Source organism: Astatotilapia calliptera, chromosome 18, assembly GCF_964374335.1.
Source record: "Astatotilapia calliptera chromosome 18, fAstCal68.1, whole genome shotgun sequence".
Lineage (NCBI taxonomy): Eukaryota > Metazoa > Chordata > Actinopteri > Cichliformes > Cichlidae > Astatotilapia > Astatotilapia calliptera.
This window is the reverse complement of record NC_137439.1, coordinates 36,147,767-36,173,746: the sequence shown is the minus strand read 5'-3', so window position 1 is coordinate 36,173,746 and position 25,980 is coordinate 36,147,767. Positions and strand designations below refer to the sequence as shown.

Sequence of the window (25,980 nt, the reverse complement as noted above, 5' to 3'; positions counted from 1 at the left end):
TGACTGAAATACAGTCAGCTTGGTCAATGGTCTGTTTCACCTTTGCTTGAACTCAACTGAACTCTTCATCCAGTAGATGAGTAGACAATGCATGTCTGGTTGGGGGAATGTATGCTGGTCGGAGAACATTCAAAAATCTCTTCCAGTACACATTGGATGTCAGCATCAGGGGTGAGCCAGTTGCATAGATTGCACGAGCGAAACACTCATCTGCGTTTTTCTGGCTAGTGTCATCCATAAAATCAAAGAATCCTCCGATGCCAGAGGGACCAGGAGCTGATGAGTGGGTATCTGACTCTGATACAGCTGAAACAGATTCATTTTCCCCTTGAGTGGAACTCCTGGCTGCTGCATGTGTTGGGCCTTGAGGAATTTTTTTGCACTTTGCAATGTGCTGCTGCATTTTTGTGGCATTCTTCACGTACGTCTTATCACAATATTTACACATATATACAGGTTTCCCTTGCACATTAGCTGGTGTAAAATGTCTCCACACATCAGATAGCGCATGTGGCATTTTTCTGTAAAATAAAACAAGAGCTTGTAAAAATGCTAATGCAATGCAAGAGATCGTAATAATACAATTGCAATATGATAATAAACAGATATAAATAGTAAGGCTAGCTAAACAACTGGAATGATCTTCAAAACAAAACAGCCAAATGAGGAAGCTAGCATCTTCTTTATGTTATACTAGCTATGGCTTATTTAGCATCTAACAGATGCTAGCATTTTATTTAGCATCTTATCAGATTGCTATCTATAGGATTAATACATTTTATGTGATATTCACAATTTAAACATTTAATGAATATATTTTCCCATAATATCATCAAAACTTACCTCACTTGTTAAGTCCACAGGCTCAAATGTGTGCCTTCAATACTCTTTGTCCTTCAGGCTCAAAAGTGTGGTCCATGTGTACATGTGATGGAGGCATGCACAGTGCCAGTAGGTGGTCTCAATAGCCATGCAGCAAGCATGTGCTCTGTACATGTGATTAAGGAATGGCATGGATATTCAAGTGTATTTGAATTGCATTTGTTTGTTTTTGTCAATATTATGCTAAAATATACTTTGCTCAACTATATTTAAGTTCCCTAAGAAGAGCCAACCTTCAATTTTGAAAATTCCCAGTTTATTCCCATAAATTCCCGTTAATTCCCGTTTATTCCCATGGAAAGTTTCCATCTTTGAAAATTCCGGGAATTTTGCAACCCTAGAGTCAGTCATATCTGACTAATGTCAGTGAATGAGGCCCAGCTGTAAAGTCACAGCAGTCACACTGTATGTGTCTCATTGTCACTGGAGTTTAGGCTCCATGCATCCAGCTGGTGCTGCAGAAAAAGTAGAAATGTTTCTGTTTGGTTCTAATGCTGAGTCTCTTTTACAAAGATAGCACTGCAGCTAATCCTGCTCATGTAGCCAGTTAGTAAAAACTCAAGTCACTGTCAGACACAGCAGACATTTATTGATAATCTCACTGTATGTGGTCTTTTAGCGCCTCCTAGTTGTGAACATGTGGAGTGGTGTTAGTCTGGGTGACGAGTGTAACTGTTGAGTGAGAAAGACTGTGGTCGTGTCCAAATTCATGGGCTGCTTCCTCCTGAGCACCCGGCCTTCGCGGTCTACGTGGGCCGGGTCCTCAGAAGGTCGGGTAGGCCGGAAGTAAACGGCCGTGAAATTGGACGGTCTAGCCTTCAGATTAGCGTCACCGCTGTCTCGGTGGAGTTTAATAAACTCGGCCGTCTGCTCCTTGCTATCTAAAATATAACAGGACACTGGTGTAAATTGTTGACCATCTCACACGTCTGTTTAATCAGTTTTCTGTTTGACGTTTATTCAGTTGTGTAAAAACCAAGGACGAACCCACCCGGGGGATTCATAGTTTTATTTTATCTAATCTGATAACTTTAATCTCAGCCAAACCGATTTACTCACGAACAAATAAAACACTGAAAAAGCCAAACAATGACATTTTTAGGTTGTCTAAGTGACTTATATATTACTTTTAACCTGATTAGCGAAAGTCTGCGGTGATCTGAAAATGATGTGCCGGGAGTTGTGCCGTTCTCGGCCGCATCAGTGACCCTCGAGCTCCCGGCTAGCTGTCGAGCTGGTGGGTAGCAGACGTCTCCGAAAACGTCGAAGCACTTTTGCAAATATGCGATATCTTGATAAACCGAGCAGATATTTGATGTTTACACAACTACTTTCTCGCCTGAAAATATGTTAAAAGTTTTGTGACCCAGAAAGATTAATAAGAGTAAATTTAAATCTTAGTAGCGGTCGCCATTACCAGAAACTGGAGTTTGGCTGGGCCGCAATATGAATTCTGGGATATGGTGGGCCACGAAGGACACACCCGACCCATCCTTCAAATTCGGGGAAAAGGAGGACGCATTTGTCGGCTGCATTCGGAGGAGTCCACGAATTTGGACAGCCTTCGGCGCGTCGCTGTGACGTTATCGGTCTACAAATGCGGCTCAGGAGGAAGCAGCCCATGAATTTGGACACACCGAGCATGCGTGCTGGTAGCACCTTAGCCACAGCTTGAGTGTGGAGGAGAAGCTGAAAAAGAAGGTTTTCTAGTTTGTAAGGAGGAAAAAAACTGAGAGGAATAAGTTAAAGAGAGGCTGGAGAGTAACACAGAGCAGCAATGAATGCTGCTCACACAATTTAGACAGTTTAGCATTAAATGTTCGAGTGAGTTAGCTCCCAGCTAACTAGCAAACCAGCTAACTAGCAAACCAGCTAACTGCACCCACAAGCTGCGACTGCGTCTTTCTAACAAGAGCATCAGACACTCAGACTGGTTTTCTTTGTGGATGATGATTTATTCTCACTGATCCTTCATGATGATGCTGCCATCCACCCACTGCTCCTAGCAGTGTTGCCAACTCCTCAGTAAGGAAAATTGCTATTGGCTGTCCTAAAAGTTGCTGGAAGTCGCTGAATGACGTCATCGCCTAATTTGGATAAATGGTCATGCTAATGTAATTGTAACGTACGTTGTAGGAGAGAAAAATAACATCGTGGAAGCGACATAACGTGAGTAAAAAACGTCCTGGAATGCATTTAAATAAATAAATCATAGTTCTGTCTGTAACTATTACAACACTCTCACCACATTTGTTAACAATTCTCTCAACAAATGTGTTTCTCCTCGTTCTTTGTTATCCAGCTGAGACTTTGGGTATAAATGTGTCATAAACAGGATAAAGCAGTGCAGGTTCAATGTAATCAAACCTCAGACTGAGTTCAAAATCATCACCTGTCCCTGATACCACGTCAGCACCAGAACCATGATGTGTTTACTCACATTTAAAAAGGTGGAGGTCAGTGTGAATGGACTGTTGTCATTGGTCTGAATGTGCCTCTATAAACATGTGCTCTTCATTATTGATGTTTTCCTAATGAACAGAAAATGAGACTTAATAAAATCCTCTGACTGTTGTTGGAGCAGGTTGGGTCCTGGGTTTGAGTCCCCCGCTGAACCACAGGGGCTTCTAGCTTTGTTTCACAGTGTATAGAACAACAAATAAAACCAAATCTCAAAAAAACGCATCAAACTTTGAGGGTTGAACCAAGGATGAGGAAGCAGACTCGGCCCCAAACAGCTGGATATATGGATGTTACCACAGCAACCACAGCAGTGTGCTCTCAGTATATTTAGTTGTATAAAGGTGTTTGTGGTGTGTTGCAGCTGAAGCAGCCTCATGTATGTTGACACAGGGAGAAAATAGTGTGAGGACACTGTTCACAGCAGTCACAGCTCGCTGCCTTCAACAGTCTCTTCCTTCCTTGTTTGGATGTCACTGATATCATCTTCTGCTCTCACACTGACCACCTGTTGGAGCTAACATGCTAACATGGAAGCCGCAGGTATGCCACCTGTGGCAGCTGAGGTCACGTGATCTGAGTGTTTGAACCACACGTTGGAGCAGCGTTTCCAAACATCTGCACTTCAGAAGCTCCAAAGTGTGGAAACGTCACTGTGGAGCATCCCAAGAGATTTTCTTGCCTCTGCAAAGCTAAGCTTGCAAACAGCACCATAGTTTGTCAATCCCAACCAATCAGAGCGCTCCTTATGTCACGTCACATGACGCGTGTGTTTACCTCTTTGATTAGCACCCAAAGAACTAAAGAAAGGCTAAAAGGACGTTCAGCCAATCAAATCCCTCCTAGGAACAGGAAGTCTAGAGAGGAAATGGAGCAGAGAAGGAGAATCACCAGTTTAAATGTCTGAGTTTTAAACTGGTGACCCTGTAAAGAGGCTTTTATTGACTCTGTTTTCTTTACAGCTTTTTTCACCATTTAAACTGTTTAATATCAGATTTAGAAATAACTTTTGGACAGTTGTTGTACATTTCCACTAAAATGTGACACAAATAATGACTTTCTGACTTTACTTTGGACTAATCTAACGACTCAGCCTAGCTATGTTGGACTTGGTGTGGAAGCAGCTCCCAGTTTGAGTTCAGGAGACAGACACCCTCTACTTTGAAGATCAGCTTCAAACTTTCCTTTTTGATAAAGCTTATAGTTCGAGCTGGATCAGGTGACCCTGAACCATCCCTTAGTTATGCTGCTATAGGCTCAGGCTGTTGATGATGCTCTGCTTTCTTCTCCACTCCCCTCTTTTCACTCCTGATGCTTTTATATGTCACGACTGCATGTCCTTAACTTTTGTGTCTCTCTGAGCTCATCTCTTCTCTTTCCCCTCACCCTGCAACCAGTCATGGTAGATTTTTTTGAAGCTGAGCTTTGCTCTCTTCAGTTGGGTGTCTTCCCTGCTGCCTTTAAAACGGCGGTGGTGAGGCCCCTTCTGAAGAAGAGCAATTTGGATTGTAATGATTTTAATAACTACAGACCTGTATCCAACTCACCATTTTTAAATAAAATCTTAGAAAAACTTGTTTTTACTCAGATTACTGATTTTCTCAATGATAGACAGATCCTGGAGATATTCCAGTCTGGATTTAGGGTGAACCACAGCACAGAGACGGCTCTCCTAAAGGTTTTAAATGATCTTAGATGTAACTGGGACTCCCAAAAGCTCTCAGTCCTGGTGCTGCTGGATCTAAGCGCAGCCTTTGATACAGTAGACCACGCTATTCTTTTAAACAGACTAAAACACATGGTGGGCCTCTCTGGTGCTGTACACAACTGGTTCACTTCCTGTCTCTCTGACAGATCTTTTATGGTGAGTATGGATACATGCTCCTCTAAGATCCATAAAATGACATGTGGTGTGCCTCAAGGGTCGGTTCTAGGCCCTGTACTTTTTAATTTGTATATGCTCCCTCTCGGCAGTGTCATCAGGAGGCATGGAGTGAACTTCCACAGTTACGCTGATGACACGCAGCTGTACATCTCCGTGTCTCCTGATGACACCAGACCAATGGATGCCCTTTTTAACTGTGTCTTGGATATAAGATCTTGGATGGCAGAAAACTTTTTACAGCTTAACCAGGACAAAACTGAAGTTTTAATCGTCGGTCCTGAGGCTCAGAGAGAGAAACTCTTGTCTAAATTACAGGCATTTTCACTATGTCCTTCGCTACAAGTGAAAAACCTGGGTGTTATTTTTGACTCTGAGCTTGGTTTTATCCCACATGTTAAACATGTAACTAAAATTGGATTTTATCATCTAAAAAATATAGCCAGAGTCCGCCCTATTCTCTCTCGGGCCAACACGGAGATGCTGATGCATGCTTTTATTACCAGTCGCATTGATTACTGTAATGCCCTGCTCTCTGGTCTTCCTAAGAAGAATATTTCAACTTTACAACTCTTGCAAAACTCGGCAGCTCGTGTGCTGACGAAGACCAGAGGGCGGGCCCACATTACACCGGTTTTAGAATCGCTGCATTGGCTCCCCGTGTGTTTCAGGATCGATTTTAAAGTTCTTTTACTGGTTTTTAAATGTCTTAATGGTCTTGGGCCTTCTTATCTCTCAGATCTGCTTTTACCATACGAACCCTCGCGGACCCTGAGGTCCTCTGGTACTGGCCTTTTGATTGTCCCTAAAGTCAGGACACATACTCACGGAGAGGCAGCTTTTCAGTGGTATGGTCCTCGTCTGTGGAACAGCCTGCCGGAGGAGCTCAGGGCCGCAGAGAACGTACATGTTTTTAAGAACAGGCTCAAGACCTACCTTTTTAATTTAGCTTTTACTTAGCGTTTATTTATTTTTTATGCTTATTTATTCTATCCTGTTATTCTATTTATATTATATGCTGTGTGCCCAGCCTGGAGGCTGCAGTCTGTAACCGGCTCCCTGTGATAGTGTTTCCTCACCTGGCTCATGTGTGCCCAGCCCAATTTTACTCTTTGTGTGTGTGTGTGTGTGTGTGTGTGTGTGCGCGCGCGCGCGCGTGGGGGGGGGGATATGTATCCATGATCGTTTATGTTAATGAGAGTGTGGGGAGTGAGTTGGAGGGCGGGGGGGCGCTTTTAACCATGTAAAGCACTTTGTGCTATATCTTTGTATGAAAAGTGCTTTATAAATAAAGATTGATTGATAGATTCTCCTCCAGGAGCCTGTTTTCACTGGGAGGATCGTTGTGTCAAAGGGAGTTCTTCCTTCCCACCATCACCAAGTGCTGCACACAGTGGATTGTCTGGTTTTTGGGGCTTTCTCTCTAATATTGGAGGCCTTACACTGTTAAACAGCTTCAGACGACTGTTGTTGTCTGTTGGGAATTGTCACTTTTAAATAAAGTTACATTGAATGGATGTAAATGGATAGATGTTATTGTGACAAACAGAAAATGATCTTTAAAAGATAGATTGTTGTTTTGTGTGTCTGCAGTCTGTCAGGCTGTCTGATCACAGAGAAAGGCTGTACTTCTCTGGCCTCAGCTCTGAGCTCCAACCCCTCCCATCTGAGAAAGCTGGATCTGAGCTACAATCATCCAGGTGACTCAGGAATGAAGCTGTTGTCGTCTGGACTGAAGGATCCAGGCTGGAGACTGGACACTCTCAGGTATGGAGAGAATGTCTGATAGAGGAGGACAAGCTGGAAACATTTCCTGTGTCCTTCACTCACTTCCTGTTTGTTTCCTGCAGATGAGACATGAACAATCACACATGCAGGAATATTTTCAGGGACAGACACACTAGTCTAGCTGGATAGTACGTGGATATTTATGTAGGGGGTCTCCAAGGAGTCTGGTTGCAGGAACATTAATGATAACTGATAAGTCATGTTGAGAGTTTCCTTAAAAGTAGACCTACAGTTAGGTCCATAAATATTTGGACAGAGACAACATTTTGTAACTTAAGTTTTTAAAAATCTCAGTGACGAACCAATTTCAGTGACCAAAAACGCCGTTTACGTGTGGACGAAAGGTGCAAACGCATAGAAAAATCTGCGTTTTCAAAAATACCCGGGTACGTGTGGACGTAGCCTAAGGATCAAACCTCTATCATTATGCAATCGATTATAGAACTCTAAGCATATATGAGTAAATATTTCTAAGCATAAATGACAATCAACAATATAAACCTTACAGCTGGTTTTAATAACAGAATTTATTTGTTTCTCAAATGAGAAAGAGCTATCGAGAAACACTCCTAAATCTTTAGTTGTTAACTTTTCCAGTGGGCCAAGGTCAACATTATCTGCTAATGCTAAATAGGCTGCCGTTATTAACTAACGCTAATTTGATGCGAATTAGCATTATGCACTAATGCTAACACTTACTTTTTAACAATGTGAACGGCTAATGCTAACATTACAACAATGTTGTAATGCTAGGGTAAGCATTACAACATTGTTGTAATGCTTACCCTAGCATTACAACAATCTGAGCTGCTAATGCTAAGTAGGCTGCCATTAGCACCTACGTCTAATTCAAGGCAGATACGCATTAGAACCTAATGCTCATATCGTTTTCCTTTACTTTATAACAACGTGAGCAGCTACTGCTAAATAGACTGCTGTTATTAGCTATCCACCAAAAATATCCACCAGGGTGGATATTTTCGAAAACTCAGTTTTTGCATTTACGTGTGGACGAGAAAAACGGAGAAAACGCAGAAAACGCAGCGTCAAAGGTGTGCGCCTTTTTTGACGTCACACTGTGCGCCACGTTATTGTTTGGGTGAAATGAATTTCTACAATACTGTTACTGTTAATTCTACTCTCTGCAGTGTTTAAATGCTTACATATACACACAGTTACTGTCCCTCCACACATACGACTCGGTTCTGCTTCTATGCCCCAGCTTTGTTTACTTTTTCCCACCGAGGTTTCTAGACTTCTGATTGGCCAACATTTCTACAGGTTAGGAATATAGCGCCACCTGCTGCTTTGGCATGTTCCTGGCAGCGTTTTCCTTCATTTCTGCCTTTATGTGTGGACGGGATTATTTTTTAAAACGAAAACGGAAAATCTCCGTTTTTAAAAATACCCGTGTACGTGTGGACGTAGCCTCAGTAGTCTGTAAAGACTCTGTGTGCCTTCCAGAGTGCTCTGGCATGCACACACACCTTAAGGTCATGAGAGAGGTCGTACCTTCTCTTACTGATTTATGGTTTAGGAGAACACCTGCTCTGTGTCTGGTTAAGTATAAGAGCCCTTTGTTAGGGGGACCGCTGGACTCTTAGCACCAGCTTTGGGGAGTCTTCACAGGGTCACATCTGGAACACACACAGACACACACGCTATGCACAGACTGGTACTCTTTGTTCATACCTGTGTAAGACGTCACATGTTAATGAACTTGTGCATATTCATGTGACCTCAATAAAGAGCAGTGTTACGAGGGAGCAGACGAGAGCGACTGAGGTCAAGTGAAGGAACGGCGCTGTCACAGTTCTCTCCCTCATCAATTGTCTGGTTCCAGCGGTGGGTCTGTGCTAGACGACCCATCACCAGCTGTTTCCACTGGTTACCAGTACGTGGTAGAATCCACTTCCAGATCTGGTTGTCTTTAAATCTGTGAATGGATTGGCTCCATCTTATCTCTCTTTAACAAAAGAATCCAAGTGGAGCCCTCAGGTCTGCAGATAAGCAGCTTCTGACCAGAACTAGACGTAAAAACAGAGGTGAGCTTTATCGATGGCTGCAGCCAAACTCTGGAACAGTCGCCCTTCACATCAGGTCGTCACCAACACTGGACATTTTTAAAAGCCGGTTGGAAACACATTTGTACTCTGTAGCTTTCAATCCTGACCAGTCTTTATAGTCATTACTGTGTATGTTTCCTATTTTCTCTCTACTCTGTGCAGCACTTTGGCTCAAGCTGTTTTTAAATGTGCTGATAAATAAATGTAGATTTCTTTGAATAAAACAGTGGAGCCGAGCTTTGAGCTCAGTGTGTAACAGTGTGTGTGTGAGAGCCATGTAATGTCCATGTGTGCATGCTGACTGTGCTGCTCTGACCCCCCTCCTCCTTTCAGGGTGGAGCCTGCTGGAGTCCGATGGTTGAGACCAGGTCTGAGGAAGTGTAAGTGTGTTTTTAATGGGATTCATGAAAACAAAGCAGCACACATTCAACCATCTTCATCATGTCAGGAGTCATCATCAAAGTGTCAATCAATGAACAGATGATGGATCAATAACTGCAGCTGGATTGTGTTTGTTCTCTCCATCAGATTCCTGTCAACTCACAATCGACACAAACACAGTGAACACAAACCTCCAACTGTCTGACAACAACAGGAAGGTGACACGTGTGGAGGAGGTTCAGTCATATCCTGATCATCCAGACAGATTTGATGTTCATCATCAGCTGCTGTGTAGAAATGGTCTGACTGGTCGCTGTTACTGGGAGGTCGAGTGGAGAGGAGACGTTGATATATCAGTGAGTTACAGAAGCATCAGAAGGAAAGGAGGCAGAGACTGTTTGTTTGGATACAATGATCAGTCCTGGAGTCTGTTCTGCTCTGATCGTGGTCCTCAGTCTGTCTGGCACAATAAGATACAAACATCCATCTCCTCCTCCTCCTCCTCCTCCTCCTCCTCCTCTGTCTCTAACAGAGCAGCAGTGTATGTGGACTGTCCTGCTGGCACTCTGTCCTTCTACAGAGTCTCCTCTGACACTCTGATCCACCTCCACACCTTCAACACCACATTCACTCAAACTCTTTATCCTGGGTTTGGAGTCTGGTCTCCTGGTTCCTCAGTGTCCCTGTGCTGAGTGGAGTGTAAAGAGTGTCTCCTGTTACAGAAACACTCTGACTGTTGAACAGATAGTTCAGTCTGTACATGTCTGTCTCTTTCACTCACAAACACGTTTTCAGATTCATGGATTCAATCAGTTGATGTTTGAAACTCTTCTAAATGATTCCTTGTAAACTTCTTCCTCTTCAGTCACAAACAAACAGGAAGTGATGTCACATGTGTTCCTGTCCACACAGCAGAATGAGTCTATTGCTGACAGTGATGTACAAACAGAGTGAGCATTTCTGAGGCCCAAAATAAACTGAGTAGTTCACTGAATGAACAATGGACTGTGAGCTCAGTTCCTTCATCATTAGTATGGATTATATATGTATCTGTATTATATTAGTATCATATATATCAGGTGCTGCTGCTTTCAGTCATTGTGCAAATGTGCTGTTTGTAAGCTTGTAAAGCTGCAGTCAGCTGAGACTGAAGAAGTCACCTGATCAGTGAGCAAACGTTTCTGAAAACGTCCAGATGAACAGAATCAACCTTTTGGGATCAGCCAGCAATGCAGCATCATTGTTGTTCAGCTTCAGAGGTTTGCAGGAATGAACTGATGACCAGAAACAGCTGCAAAGTCCAAGAAAATACCAGCTGGAGTTCAGCTGCATTTGAAGAAGTCAAAGAAAAGTAAGGATGGCAAAGGGCGACGTTTTCTTCCAAAGAGCTGCAAACATGGTCGACGCCTCATTAGAAGAATCATCTGGACATTTGTGAGGAACTCTAACCAAGAAAGCAACGTCACACAGATCCAACAGACAGTTTCCATGACTGCAAGTGTTGAGTGGAAAAATGCTACATTGCATTATTGCATCCTCTCACCACAGGAGGCGCTGTTGGCACCACTGATTGCTGATCAGCTGTTCTCTGATGATCTGATTGATACTGTGAATAACGGGACTCACTGAACTCTGTGACACAGTGAAGATTACAGAGTTTAACTTCAACATCTGACTGACGTCACACAGACAGAAGGATGAACCAGTGAGGCACAGAACACAGTTACTGGAGATACTGGATCAGCTCCATGTGAACCTCTGATGGAGAAGCTGCTGAGCCAGAGAAACATCAGGACATGACAGCAGCTGCACTTATCTAACAACATGTAGCAGAGCTGATCTATGTTAGAGGATCTATCACAGCAGCTGAAGCCAAAGTCCAACACTGGATACCAGCTGAGCCTGTGCTGAGTGTAGTGTTACAGGAAAAGGGCAGAAACACTGGTAGCTCCCAGTGATGCTGACTGGGGCACAGAGCTGAATGATGCAGCATCAGGACACTGTTTCAGTCTGACTGACAGAGAAACCTGTAGCTGTATCTACATGTGAGGCAGAGGCCACACAAGCAGCTTTCTATGTTTCACAGTGACTGAGATCTTCAGTGGGGGTGGACATGCTCCTGTACAGACCTCTGAGGAGAACCAAGGTGCAGTCAAAGAGTCCAGTCTGTCCTCACAGATGTGAACATGTGCTTTCATCAGGTCTGCTGTCAGCTAGCAGGCTCACATCAGAATCACTGTTCCTGAAAAACACAGTCTGTGTGACATCATCAGTCAGCTGATGGTCCCAGATCTGAATGGTTTCTGTCTCTACTGAGGAAGTCAGAGAATATCACTGAGGTGTGGATCAGGTCTGAGTGAGCTGTGGAGGGACAGCTTTAAACAGTCCACAGGTCTCACGTCCTGCTCAGTCTGGTAGCAGATACCTCGTATTGTTCCAGATGTGCTGACATCAGCAGCAGCACAGCTGTGTGATACCATGAATCTCAGTTATTGATTCAACACACAGTAAATACAAAGATGAGGATTTCTGAGAGTAATCATTATGAGTCTGAACACATGATCACTGAATGTTAGTCTCCACAATAATAAGCTAACACAAGCAAACACAGCTTTCAGCTCTTATTTTGAAACTGGCTTATTTAGAGAGCTGTGATGTGAGCGTGCCTGGCTCTGAGGCACTTGGGTCAGCCTCTGTTGTTTAGAAGTGTTACAGACTGTGAATGACACAGACCTGTCAGTTTCCATGTTTGTCTGTAACACAGCTCAGGGCTCCATGCTGAACGCATCCATCCAGTGTTATTGATCCAGGACTGATACCAGCATTGGGATCAATACAACACACAATCACATGTGTCCACGTGATGCAGTTTGAAGAGCAATCAGATGTCTCTGTATGAGGAGGCGGGGTCACAGGAGGTTCACAGAAACTCTGCAGCAGCATCATCAGCTCACATGGAAACTTTGATGATTCACTTCTGTGGTGTTTTTACACAAACACGTCACAAAATTAGCTCCACCTGTTTTGTGAGCTTTGAGTTTCTTGTCTTCATCCTGGATTCTTGTGTTGCTGTTTTTACACACAGATATTTCCTGGTTGGTTACTCAAAGCTTTCCAACACAGGCCTCTGTGCTGCCATCTGGTGGACAAACATGTGAAGTGCAGCGTGAAGCTACAAATGAAACTGCTTCAGCTACGTGTATATACAACATACTATAACCTATATAACTATATGTATAGTGTATTATGTAGGTTTTAGAGCTGGGGGTAGAACTGCTGATGGCCTGGTTGTTATTTATGTTCCCCATGGTTCACCAGCTCTCACACAATATCAGCACCAATGATCCACGTCCTTATAAACCTCTGAATCAGGTCCTGAAGCTGTGACGTCCTGAGTGAAGACCTCACTGATCACATGACTCTGGTCACCTGACCCAGTGTTTCTGAAGCAGTGTGCTGGGTTTTTAAAAATACGTGGCTGCTGCCTGATGTTGGGCCCACAGAGGAAGACGACTCACTCGCTCTTCTTCACTTCCTCCTTAAACATGTGGAAGGAGAGCAAAGTGCTGCCAGACTCTTATTTCTGACAGGAACAGAAGAAACCACAGCAAACTGTTGCAGTTCTTCATCTTCATCACAATCTGTTTATTTCTGATGGTGTCTTCAGTCTGAGGTTTGAAGTTTCCATGTCTGTGTGATGTGTGGTGTGAAGGCTGCTGGTTAAACTGGGACTCACTGTTTAAAGCACTGAGTGCTCATAGAGAGATGCTCCATGAGTCCCAGTACAGACTACAAACATGGTGGAAACTTAGCTTTGATATCCACACACTCTGCACGTCTGTGAGGAACTGTGATGAAGATGTGCAGAGATCTGTGTCCAAACAGGAGAAAGACTGTAAAGACTCTGTGCTTCTAACAGCCTCTGTTAACATATGTGAGGCTGTTTGTTGTTGTTGCCATGGAGCTTTGCACTGTTTGGGTCAGCAGGTCATGTGATCAGGTTTGTTCTGCTGGACGATGGTTCAGTGTCAGGTTTGTTTGCATTCATCAATAAATATCTAAATCAATCAAAGACTCCATGTTTGTTCTTCATCATGTGACCTCTGCTCATCCATCTCTGTGTGTATCAGGATACATTTAGTTCATAACACACAGAAAAATCAGAGTTATTACCTGTAATAAATGTGAAAGATTCCTGCAGTGATAACCAGGCAGGACTGAAACACATCCAAGCTGTCACCACGGTAACAGCACCGTCCATCCACAGGTGAGGGGAGGAGCAAAAAGAGGGACTTTCACCATACATACATACATGCATACATACATACATACATACATACATACATACACCACAGTTGACAGGTAACCCTATTGGAGTCGCCAATAGTGACTAGAGATGGCACGATACCACTTTTTATGTCCGATACCGATATCATAAATTTGGATATCTGCCGATACTGATATGAATCCGATATAGTGTTTTTAATCAATAAAACTGTTTTTTAATATCTTGCTGCATTTTGTATAAGTTCATACTCAAGTTTAAATAACCAACAACACTAAAGCTATTCTGTTAAACCTGTATGCAAAAAATATTTCATAGTTCAGCAACACTGATCAATCTAATAAACTTAAACCTGCTCCATCCTCCCTATTCTGGCATTTTAAAGAGTACTTAGCTTAAGCAACCTCACTAACAGGGTGCCAACTCCCAGTAACAAAAAAAAATGTATTGATGCAATGTTGAACATTATTACACAGGAGAAACCAACTACAGTAAAATAATGACACCGTGACGTCTCTGCCTTTGTAAACAGAGGGACAGTAACTGCGTGTAAACCTGCAGACAGTCAGATTAACAGTATTTCGTCTCTATCTGCCATTCATCTCATGTAAACAATAACGTGGCCACAGCGTGACGTGAAAAAAGGCGCATACCTTTGACGTTGCGTGACAAACTCTGTATTCCTCGTCCACACGTAAACACAAAAAGGGTTTTAAAAAATCCCAGTTTTCTGTGAAAACGCCGTTTACGTGGACGAAACAGCTGCGTGTTCAGAAACACCCGTGTAGGTGCGGACGCAGCGTAAAAGAGTTAGTAGTTTATTTTCTTACTGCCTGTAATTTATTGCAGATTACTTGTATTTGCAAACATTTTTCTTGTAAAACAAAGGGGGCGCAGCAGAAAAAGTTTGGGAACCAGTGCTGTAACTATGAGACAGATGGCTGACACACGAACCTGTGGGAAGTAACATGTTTGTAGAAATGTGAAAATGTTCATGCCATAATCCCTCCCATGTTTCCGTGTGGCACTGTGGAGTAATGCACAATTCTTCCAAACACGGACAAAATATGTAGAGGGAGATTTGTTACAAGGTGTGTTGTAATCCCAGAACAGTGAAGATTACATAACAGAAGAGCTTCACAGCTCGTCAGGCAGCAAGTGGACACTGAAGAGTGTGTGCGCCTTATCAGAAGGAAAACTGTTCTCTGCACCTGAGATAAAGGATCGTATAAAAGAAGAGCGAGCGCTCCCTGAGGTCTCCGACTTCTTAGACATTTGAACCTAGACAGGAGACGTGTGAGAATGGCAGGAGAGGACAAAAGGAGAGATGAACGAACTGCTGGAGGATCAGAAGGAAAGCAAAACAGGTTGGAGACAAATCAGTTGCTCTTTAATAAAATGGATGAAGCAGCATGTACACTTGTGAGACATGCATGTGTGAGGTCAGGTAAACCTCTACAACATGCTGAAATGCTGCTTCTAACACAGAATAGACCGACGAGCATTAATCGTGTATCCCCACAGGATGGAGCCCGAGGCTGACGACCAGCGAGTGGAGCGAGGCCCAAAGAAGCGTGGCGTGCTGCCCAAACGACTGCTGATAATGTCGTCTGTGGCTGTTGTGCTCATCGTGCTGCTGACTGTCATCGTTGTACCTGTTGTGCTGCTCACTAAGACGCCAGGTACATTTTTACAATATGTACGATTTATATGATAAAACAATGATGCAACTTTGTTTATGATCCAGATGATGAAACATACCTGAGTAAATGTATTTATTACTCATCACCAGAGGTACATTTCACAGTACTTTGTACTTATATACTGTATTATATACAACTGCAATAATATCAGAGTCCAGCTGGAGCTGGTTGCAGCACCTGTGGCCTTCAAAGCATTTTCTCTGCATTGGATCTGAGCAGCACGGTGGCACGGTGGTTGCCGCACAGCAAGAAGGTCCTGAGTTCAATTCCACCATCAGGCCGGGGTCTTTCTGTGCAGAGTTTGCATGTTCTCCCCGTGTTTGCGTGGGTTCCCTCCGGGTACTCCGGCTTCCTCCCACCGTCCAAAGACATGCAGCTTGTGGGGATAGGTTAATTGGATAATACAAATTGCCACTAGGTTTGAATGTGCGAGTGAATGTGAGTGTGAATGGTTGTCTGTCCCTGTGTGTTGGCCCTGCGACAGACTGGCGACCTGTCCAGGGTGTACCCCGCCTCTCGCCCTATGACAGGTGGGATAGGCTCCAGCGCCCCTGCGACCCTGAAAAGGATAAGCGGAAGCAAATGGACGGATGGATGGATGGATCTGAACAACAGTCAAATCTGAGCAGACGTGCCAAAGCTTTGTTTCTTGTTTTCTGTTTGCACCATAGTTCTTCCAAATGTTTCAGTTCAGGATTTTTTAACTGCTGTCATGTACACCATCAGTAAACTGTGACATTACTGCTTTTACCTAACCTAATCATCACCACGTTTCACTGTAAAGACCAGGGCGCTGCTTTAGTTGGATGAGCAGGCGACCACGTGCAGCACGGTTTGAGTCCGACCTGCGGCCCTTTGCTGCGTGTGTCCCCCTCCTTCCTCTTCACCGTGTCTGTCTAATAAGGCCAAACACAGACTGTAGGCTTAGCCGTGGTTCTGAAAGTCGAATGGAAGCTCAAAGTGCACGACTGGCAGTGTTGTGACATACATACCTACTGCATGTAGAGTTCACCTGAGTGTACAGCGACAGTAAGATGTCTTTGCACAGGTGAAACAGCCCACAGTGTTGCAGGGTTTCACAGGGTGCTGCAGCCTCCAGCAGTGTGCCTTCTCCAAACGTAACACTTAAATACTCGCTGTGTCAGCATCACAACTTTATATTGCTGCTGCTAAAATCAGTGATTACAGTGATCAAAGTTCATTTGATATCATACTGCAGCTCATTGCAATGCCATGATGCATGAGTGCTCATCATTTGGCTTCTGGTCTTATGACAGGACCATAGTCATGTGGACAAAAAGTACACGGCTGCTTTGAACTGTGTGACTTTTGAATCAACTGACATGAAATGTGTAACAAAGATAATGTTACACGATGTGTTTTGTGCTGTTAGACCTTGGTCTCTTTGAGTAATATGTGACAGTAGCTTCTTTAAAAAAGACACTAAGAAAAAAGCATTCAGAGTCAGAACCAGACACGGAGAAGCTGCATTCAGCTTTTATGCTCCTTATATCTGGAACAAACTCCCAGAAAGCCTCAGATCAGCTGAAACACTCAGTTTATTTAAATCCAGGTTGAAGACTCACCTGTTCTCAGCTGCATTTGAATAAAGCACCAAATCCACACTTTAAGCTTAAATTTCAAAACTAACATTTAACTACTGATTTTATCTGTTTTGATTTTATATACTGTTGTTTGTTTGTTTGTTTGTTTGTTTGTTTGCTTGCTTGCTTGCTTGTTTGTTTGTTTGCTTGCTTGTTTGTTTGCTTGTTTTATTCAATTTTAAATCATGCTTTTTATTTGTTCTTGTTTCTAATGTCTCTGTAAAGCACTTTGAATCACCTTGTTGTTGAATTGTGCTATACAAATAAACTTGCCTTGCCTTCATGAGTATCTGCAACCTTCTTTAAAAGCCAAATCCCATCTGTCTCGCTTCAGCTGACAGAATCTTTAAGCTGAAGAAATGAATGAACTTTAAACAAGCTGCTCTCCCAACAAAGAGCAGCCTCCCCAAACACACCGTCGGCTGTTTTAGCTGAAAGCTCCCAGTTCTGCTGTGACAGGGACTACGTACCTATGACTCCGTCACTGTCTTGCTGTCCAATCGTGTTCCTCAGCTCCGTCTTCTGCCTCGTTCTCTGGTGGAGACATGCTGGAGTACTTGGTGCAGACGGGGAACATCAGTGAAGCGGACGGCCTTTTGGCTACGTGGTTTCACCGAGCCAACAGCAAGGAGGACATGTACAAAGCGCTCATGGGTAAAAACACTCACACAGACAACACTGCATTATTTGATGGTGTCGGTGCCTGAACCTACAGTCAGGTACAGACAAAACAAGCACCGCCTCCTGTCATCTTTCCAGGTGACACCATGATCTTGGAAGCTGACGTCACTCTCATGGGTTATGGGACCCCTGATGAAAAGCCAGTGCCGATCATGGCACACCCTCCCGACATATATAGTGACAACACTCTCGACGAATGGTTAGATGCTGTACTGGCTTCTGGAAAAGGTACAGATCAGAACTGTTTCCACAGAAAGTCCATCTGATCACAGTTTTTAAAGGCGTGTTCGTTTGCAGGCATCAAGTTGGACTTTAAGGCTCTGGAATCAGTGGGTTTGTCACTGGACCTGCTTAAACAAAAGGAAAGCAACAAGGGAATAAACAGACCTGTGTGGCTGAATGCAGACATCCTCAGAGGCCCCAACGTCCCAAGCTTTGTAGCTCCAGTCAATGGAAGCAGGTATGAAATCCAGCTAGACCGGACACAGACCCTTGGACAGAGTTCAGAATTAGGAAGGGAAAATGTCTAACATCTAAAGACTGATCGGGAGGTTGGTGGTTCGATCCCTGGATCCTCCAGTCTGCATGCCAAGTGTCCCTGGGCATGATACTAGCCCCAGGTCGCTCTCCGATCTCAGCACGAATGTAGTTAGGAAGCACTAAAAAGCTTAGAAGAAAGTGACTGGGTGAGTGTGGTGTGGAGACTTGGGAGAGCAGGAAAGTGCTACGTAAGAATCAGTCCATGTTTATGTCTCCCTCTTTTTTCAGGTTTTTGAAACTCATTCAGGACAAGTTTCCAGATGTGACTTTGTCTCCTGGGTGGAAGGTATGGCACGCTCGCAGTAAGAACCCCATTGAACCATACCAGGCATGTGACGAGGTTCTGGGAATGTTCCTGTCAGAAACAGGAAGAGACTCAAGGAATCCTGAACTGACATTTATGAGAGAATTCAAAGCTGGAAGAAGAACTTTGAGCTTCAAAAAGATCCTTTGAGCTAAAGTAGACAAAACAGCTTTTATGTTCCTGTGATCCCTAAAATTAAAGACAGTTGAATTAATGTTGACATGCATCACCCATCAAGAGTTTGGACACCTTCTCATTTCATGGTTCTCTTTATTTCTACTACTTTCTACACTGTAGATACTGAAGACATCAAAGCAAGATATATGGAATTATGTAGCAAAGAAAACAATGATAACTCTAAAATACATTTAGAGTCCTGTGAGTAGCCGCCCTTTGTTTTTTTTTTTTGTTTTTTTTTTTCCTAAATGACATCAGAAACAGCAGTATGCGACATTACGTGATGGCAGAGCTTCAGTTCATCCTTTGTCATTTTTTTTTTTTTTTTTTAAATGACATCAGAAACAGCAGTATGCGACATTACGTGATGGCAGAGCTTCAGTTCATCCTTTGTCATTTTTTTTTTTTTTTTTTTTTAATAAATAGGACAGGGGGAATGAATGAGAGAAAGAGGGGGAGAGAAAGAAAGAAAACCAAAGGGGAGAAGAGACGGTGAGAGGGGGGGGGAAGAGAGAGAAGAAAAAAAAAACTCCTGGGTCACCTGTATGGAGAAAAAAAAACAAACAAAAAAAACAAACAGAGGAGACAGCAAACAACAAAGAGCAACATAATAATAGAGAAAACAAAGCACCATCACAATAAACTAGCTAGTCATAGATATCAGTATTTACTAAGTAATAAACGATATTGTGCAGCACGCAAGATAGACAGCGCACAGTGTGCTTTGAGGCAGCAGCCAAGAAAGCTTTAGTCCGCGTCTGTGAATACCCATGTGTGCATACCTGTGTGGATCAGCGCGCTTGTATTCCAAAGGTTTCTCCATGTAATGATCTGCTAGGGAGTGTGGGGGGGCCACAGCCCCGTCCTCCAGGGTGTGAAGCGGGTATGGAGGAGATCAAAACTCCAGACATCCAGAGGCCCCCAGAACACAAGAGACCATGGAAGACCAACAGAGGGGCAGCCGCGCCACTGTCCCAGTAAGAGCTGAGGAGAGTCCCAGATGAGGGCTCGCCCAGCAGCCACGGAGCAGAAGTCAGGGGGAGTTGCAGTGACGCGCCCGTGAGCTCCGCCGGCCCCCAGCTGTGCCTGAGTGACCGAGCCCCAGGCCGAGAGGCCGGGGGCACCCCACCTCCAAAGGGGCCCGAGCGAGCCCCAGGCCCCAGGCCCCGACAAGCGGCCGCCAAGGAGTGAGCCGGTGTGTACCTGGACGCCCACCCCCAGACACAAAGAACCACCAACACACCGACACCTGAGGGAGTCCGCCACCGGCAGGGGAAGTGGTGGTGGGTGGAGATAGGCCTCCAAACCTTGGAGGGCCTGAGGTGTCCCCAGAGAGGTGGCGTCTGATACCCAACCTGACATATAGACACAGACATACAGGCACACACAGATACAAACATCCATTCCCACCCTCATGCTCTCATATGCACTCACTCCACACTCAACCAACGTGGAGACAGACATAAAGAGACGCTGTACACACAATCACACTCCCCAAGCGTACTCTACAAACCGGGTCTAGGTACCCTTGCCCCTGGAGGGGGGAATTGCACCCAGACCCAGGTGGTGTTACCCTTTTCCCTGCGGTGGGGAGAGGCAGACCGCCCCGACTCCGCAGCAGCAGGGAGGCCCCACACTCCAGACCGCAGTCGGACGGCCAACTCCTCCCACTAGCCCTCCCGCTCCAGCAGGCCGCAGAGAATGGGAGTGGGAGAAGACTCCAAACCTCCCTCCACCTGCTCATTGTAGTGTTGATGCATATGTGTTCTAAGGTGTAATTAGAACTTTGTTTTGTTGACAGAGCTGCGGCCTTCTCTCAGCTTCATGATGTCGTCACCTGAGATGGTTTCACCTCACAGGTGAGCCTGTCAGGGTTCATTGGTGGTGTTGGGACCATCAGTCGTGTTGTGCAGAAGTCAGGGCTGTTAGCTGTGTACCAACCTATTTGACAACTGTTGAAATTCATATTATGGCAACAACCAATGAGCTAAGTAAAGAGAAACAACAGCCCATCATTACTGTAAGAGCTGAAGGTCAGTCAGTCGGAAACTTTGAATGTGTCCCCAAGTGCAGTCAGAAAAACCATCAAGACTACGATGAAACTGTCTGACATGAGGACGCCCCAGGAAAGGAAGACCAGGAGTCCCTCTGCTGCTGAGGATACAATCATCCGAGTCACCAGCCTCAGAAATCACAAGTTAACAGCAGCTCAGATTAGAGCCCAGATAAATGTCACACAGAGTAGAGACACATCTGAGTAGAGTAGAGACTGTACAAATCAGGCCTTTATGGTCAAATAGCTGCTGAGAAACCACGACTAAGGAAAAGCAACAAGCAGAGATTTGTTTGCGCCAAGAAACACAAGATGAGTCCAAATTGGAGAACTTTGGTTCCACTTTGTGAACGATGGTCTCTACATGCACGGTTCCCACTGTGAAGCATGGGGTTGATGGTTTGCTGGTGTGGGGGGCTTTACTGGTGACACTGGTGGAGATTTATTTAAACTGAAGGCACACTGACCCAGCATGGCTACCACAGCATCCTGCAGCAACATGCCATCCCATCATGGAGAGTGATGGAGGCCTGGCCTCCACAGTGGAGATGGTAAACACATGGTTTATATTTTTGACTGAATAACAGCTGTATGTGCTTTATTTCTTTAGGTCCTCTATATTCACCAGCTCACAAACGAAACCTACTCCAGAGCCACGGTGGAAGAAATGTACAACATGATCAAAGACGTACCTCAAAGGGTAAGTGTGAATCCAGGTTTCAGTGGTCCCAGTTCAACACGCTCCCATCCCAACACGCCTGGGACAAATCGTCGGTGTGTTGCGTGCTGGGATGAGAACGCTCTGAGGTGTCGGAGAACGGCAGAGCTGACTGGTCAACGTTTCGTCTCTTAGGTGACGTTCCCAGTCCACGCCATGCTGGTTCGCAGCGGCTGGCAGCACCTGAGCTGGCTCCTCAACCAGTCACCACGGTAACAGATAACTTCCACGTTTACTATGGCAATGACTGGAAATCTGCTAATCAAACCAGTAACTGGGGGCTGCTCGCTGCCCATGAGCGCCACAGACTGACTGTCATGTTTTGTGTCTAGGTTCAGCCTGACTTTGTGGCAGGGCTCTGTTAACCCCAGCGTCAGCGACCTGCTGTTTGTCCGTGACAACACCCACCCGTGGCAAGTCTACTATGACATATATGAACCCACGCTGTCAGAATTTAAGCAGGCTGTAGGTGAGGAGCGTTCATATGGAGCAGACTTACACAGACTATGTTTGGGTAAAATAATAATTGTGTGTGTGTGATTTATTCAAATCAACAGATTTGTTTTCAGTGAGTTCTGACTGTTGTTGAAGACTAAAGAAAAACATTATTAGAAAACTACATGAAAAATCATTGGAAACTGAACCTTCTGCTCATTGTGTGCATTTGTTTAAGCTTCTTCTGAGATGAAGAGTTTGCTTCTGTTTAGTTCTTCCTGGTTCATTGTGTGTGTTCACAGGTAAGCAGGACAGCGTGAGGAGGTTCTATCCTGGAGGAGATCTGATGGAGTTTCTCCACCCAGGTTACAGCTCAGACCTCATGAACCGCCTGGCTGTGCCTTTGCTCCCCGTCACCGGCCGGGCCTCCCTGCTCCGTCAGCTTTCAGGCAGGTTTTACACCTCAGGGTTTATAACCTGATTTTAACGGGCCAGACTGAAACGCCCGGGCAAAGCACGCTCTCAAAGTTGTACTTTACATATGCTAGCGACATCTGGTGGTAACATCATGAATGACAGCGGGGCACTGTCGCCAGAAACACCAAGAAACTGCCTCATTTGTGCCACGAAGCATTCAGAGATCCCTCGTGAGTTTTTTCTCAAGGTATTTTTAAAGTGAACTTGCTGTATGCACTGAAGTCATGTGGCAGCTGAACCTTTCGTTCACATCGGTCATCAGGATGATGTTCTTAGTGACTCTTGGTGGCAGAAAAGCTGATGTCCTGGGATTTTGACCGTTACAGTAACAATTGTGAAAAACGCAAACTATCTGTTGTTTTGGTAGAAATGAAAGCGCCAGAAGTGTTCACAGCTGTGCTGAGCAGAGAATACAGAGCACAGCTGCTTGATCAGAAATCAGTGTTTGAAGCCGCAGTGGACCGAGGCGGCGTGTTGGACAACGGGGAAGTGACTGCTGCAGAGGTGCGGCTAACATTTGGCCCTTTGAGTATCAGTCGTGGTCACAGCCTGTCCGTCCCTTCACAGCTGCGGTCTCCTCATCACCTCATGATAATGCAGCATGTCACAGATCAGCTGTTCATCCTGATGATGTCAAACTGTAAACCTGCACATGCTGCTGTCGCACCACCTTAAAGTCACACTGATACTCTGTTTCACTAACAGGTGGGGGCAGCGGGATGCTGGTCGTTCGTGTGACCTCTGACAGCAGTCGACCTGGAGTCCTTCTGGTAGAAGGTTCTGGAAGGAGCTCAGAGCTCCTCACACTGCAGGTATATCTGTAGATCACCAGCCAACCACCAGCCAGGTTACATTTTTATTAAGGCCAATCATGTGTGTGTTCTCAGGATGTTATTCAGACCCTTGGGCAGGCTGCTGATACCTCCTGGGGAATTTACCTGAGGGTCCAGAGTCAGCAGCTGCTGGAGGCTTCTCTTAACCTGCTGCAGTCAGCCTACGGGGCCGACGAGCTCCACAGGCCTGTGTGGATCAGCATGGAGGGCTTACAGAGCAGCGACAGCACAGCAGTAAGCACATCTGATCCCCCCGAAGCAGTGTCTGCAGACAATACGTTAATAAAGAACAGAGCAGACGCATGTCACGTTTAACACACCTGGCTGGAAATCCATCCAACTAGAATCGAGCAGGTGTAAATGTTGGAGCCTCCTCGAGGGTCCACCCTGGCTGGGAAACTATCACACCCCCACAGAGAGAACAGTTGTATAAGCTGCATGTTTGTCAGACGGTCCCCAAGCAAATGCAATCCTCTGTTCGTCATGAAGGCTTTTTAGCTGCTCAGGCTTGGTCAGCCAAGCTCAAGTTCACTCCAACAATGTCCAGTGCCGATCCAGTTAGACGATGGAAACGTGTCATTTTAGGCTGTTTCATAGTCGTCCTTCTCTTTGCTCCAGGTCTTTGTGTCCACAGTCGAGCGCCTGTTTACATACGTCACTGTAGTCCTGGCTGAGCACAGATGGCCTCCTCGGATCCCAGCGGCGGTGTCACAGAGGGTGGCTCTACACCTGAATGCAGCCTCGCTGCCCACGGGGCAGGAGCAGCTTTATGCTTTACTGGGAATGATGGACAAATACGACTTTATAATTGAGGTGGACACAAAGAAAGGTGGTGCAGCTGTCACTGTGGTGAAGGAGCTCCGTGCACAGCGTGCAGGCAGAGCAAGCAGAAGCCTGTATATTCTACCTCAGTGATCAGAGCACGTGTGGGCTGAGAGCAGGTTTAAATGTGCTTTTATAGTCACCACAGAGTCTCAGTGTGTATAGAAATGCTGCTGCTTTGGGTTGCTGAAGTTAACATCATTATACTGTATATATATGATTCAATGATTATTATAAAATTCATAATAAATTCTATTAAAGGAACCAAGTCCAAAACCAGAATTAGCCTCTTAGCCTGTGTGAGCCTGTCCGAGGTTTGTGATTCAGCAGCAGCTGAACACGTATGAAACACTCTCCTGCTGCAGCTAACATTTCACATGCAGTCCGCCTCTCTTACTGACTGCAGCACTGCATTATTTGCATCCATAAATGTGTCTTTAAAGTGTCACAGGTGGCATCAGTGCTCTCAGAGGCTCACTTGGTACTTTTAATGCTGATTTTTGAACGTTTACAACAAAGAAAATCATCCATCACTCGATTAAAACAAGGAAAAATACAACACAGCACTTTATTGTAGTTCAGTGGAAAAAGTGAATATTCATGTTTTAAACCAGCACGTCATGTTGAACTGCAGCAAACAGTTATAGTGTTAAAATGAACCTGCATTAAGTACAAGCCCACACCTGTACAGCTGTTACAGTCATGTACCTTTAACCTACAAACATGAACAGCAGCTCAGTCACTGACACAGCGGCTGATTTTACTCACTTAACACGTCGATTGTTACTGCTGACCTTTGTATCAATCCATGAAATGATCATAAAGTCTTCCCGCCACATAAACCAAGCAGGCTGTCCCCACAGTAGCGTCTGGTGCTGAGGAGAGCCTCGGACAGGCTGCTGCCACTGTCACAGTCTGTTCCTGGTCAAGTACTGGCTGCAGGAGCAGAAGGTGTGGTAGAAAGAGGAGGACAGGCCGGCTGTTAGATATTTTGATACCACGGTAAGCATTTACAGGATATTGTTTTATACAGGAAAACTGTTACTCAATAAGGCCAATCTACTAGTTGTTTTTCTCTTTCTCTGTGACCCAAGAATTAATGTGTAAGACTCACAAGCTGGTACCAGAAGGTCAAAAACACCACAGAGATGAGACCACTTCCTTACTCCCATCCTCCCTTTTTCTTTATCTCCTGGAAAAGGCTCGTTAAAGGCTAGGTGGTTCGTTTCAGAATTCACTAATGAAAGAACTCTGTATTTTATGTCTAGGAGTGTATTTTGCTGGGATGATCATAAATTGTAGCTGAACTGATAAACTACACAAGGGATACTTTGCTCAGAAGGCAGGAAGACGTTTCCTTATTTGGTCTGTACCGGTTTGAACTGGGAAAGCTGACACACGAACCTTTTTTCATCTATATAAACTGCTGTGTATCAAATAAACCTTTGAGTCGATTTGGGAAGACAACCTGAAGCAGTCTGTGTTTCCTTGTTCTCCCAAGCTGCTCCCGACGTCGTAACTAACCCAGCTGAATGGCATACCTGAGTGTTACTTTAAATAATTAGGAATCTTAGAAAGGACAGAACTCTGCTTATCGCTCACGCCACGGAGGAAACCCGGGAAGGCAATTTCCTTCAATCTTGGTGTCAGAAGTGGGATGACTGACAGAAGGTAAATATGCGTCTTTCATATTTATATAAAGACCTATTATACCTCTCTCAGTGATCGATCCATAAAAAAACGGGATATGCTGACGAAGTTTCACTTAGTGATCCAGAGAGATACACTGACTGACTTCCTCAGTCCCCGAATAAAGAAACGGGATATGCTGACGAAGTTTCACTTAGTGATCCAGAGAGATACACTGACTGACTTCCTCAGTCCCCGAA

At 44.7% G+C, this 25,980-nt stretch overlaps 2 protein-coding genes across 2 annotated transcripts in view; both read left to right on the top strand.

Moving 5' to 3' along the window:
- Window positions 1–10,457, top strand: part of LOC145422057 (protein NLRC3-like) — a 33,392-nt gene extending 22,935 nt beyond the window's left edge. Inside the window, exons 8-10 of the mRNA XM_080293312.1 lie at window positions 6,818–6,991; window positions 9,412–9,458; window positions 9,607–10,457. Coding sequence (XP_080149438.1) covers window positions 6,818–6,991; window positions 9,412–9,458; window positions 9,607–10,151 — 766 coding nt within the window. The 3' untranslated portion in view covers window positions 10,152–10,457. The remainder of the gene's footprint in view (window positions 1–6,817; window positions 6,992–9,411; window positions 9,459–9,606) is intronic.
- A 3,937-nt stretch (window positions 10,458–14,394) lies between these two features.
- On the top strand, window positions 14,395–25,047 carry LOC145421898 (protein FAM151A-like). Its single transcript, XM_080292862.1, has 13 exons — window positions 14,395–15,111; window positions 15,269–15,426; window positions 17,565–17,705; window positions 17,811–17,960; window positions 18,030–18,192; window positions 18,501–18,558; window positions 21,417–21,506; window positions 21,660–21,736; window positions 21,857–21,993; window positions 22,262–22,408; window positions 23,142–23,248; window positions 23,324–23,503; window positions 23,888–25,047. The coding sequence occupies exons 1-13, from the start codon at window positions 15,047–15,049 to the stop codon at window positions 24,182–24,184; spliced, it is 1,770 nt and encodes a 589-aa protein (XP_080148988.1). The 5' UTR covers window positions 14,395–15,046; the 3' UTR covers window positions 24,185–25,047.
- Window positions 25,048–25,980: the final 933 nt, after the last annotated feature.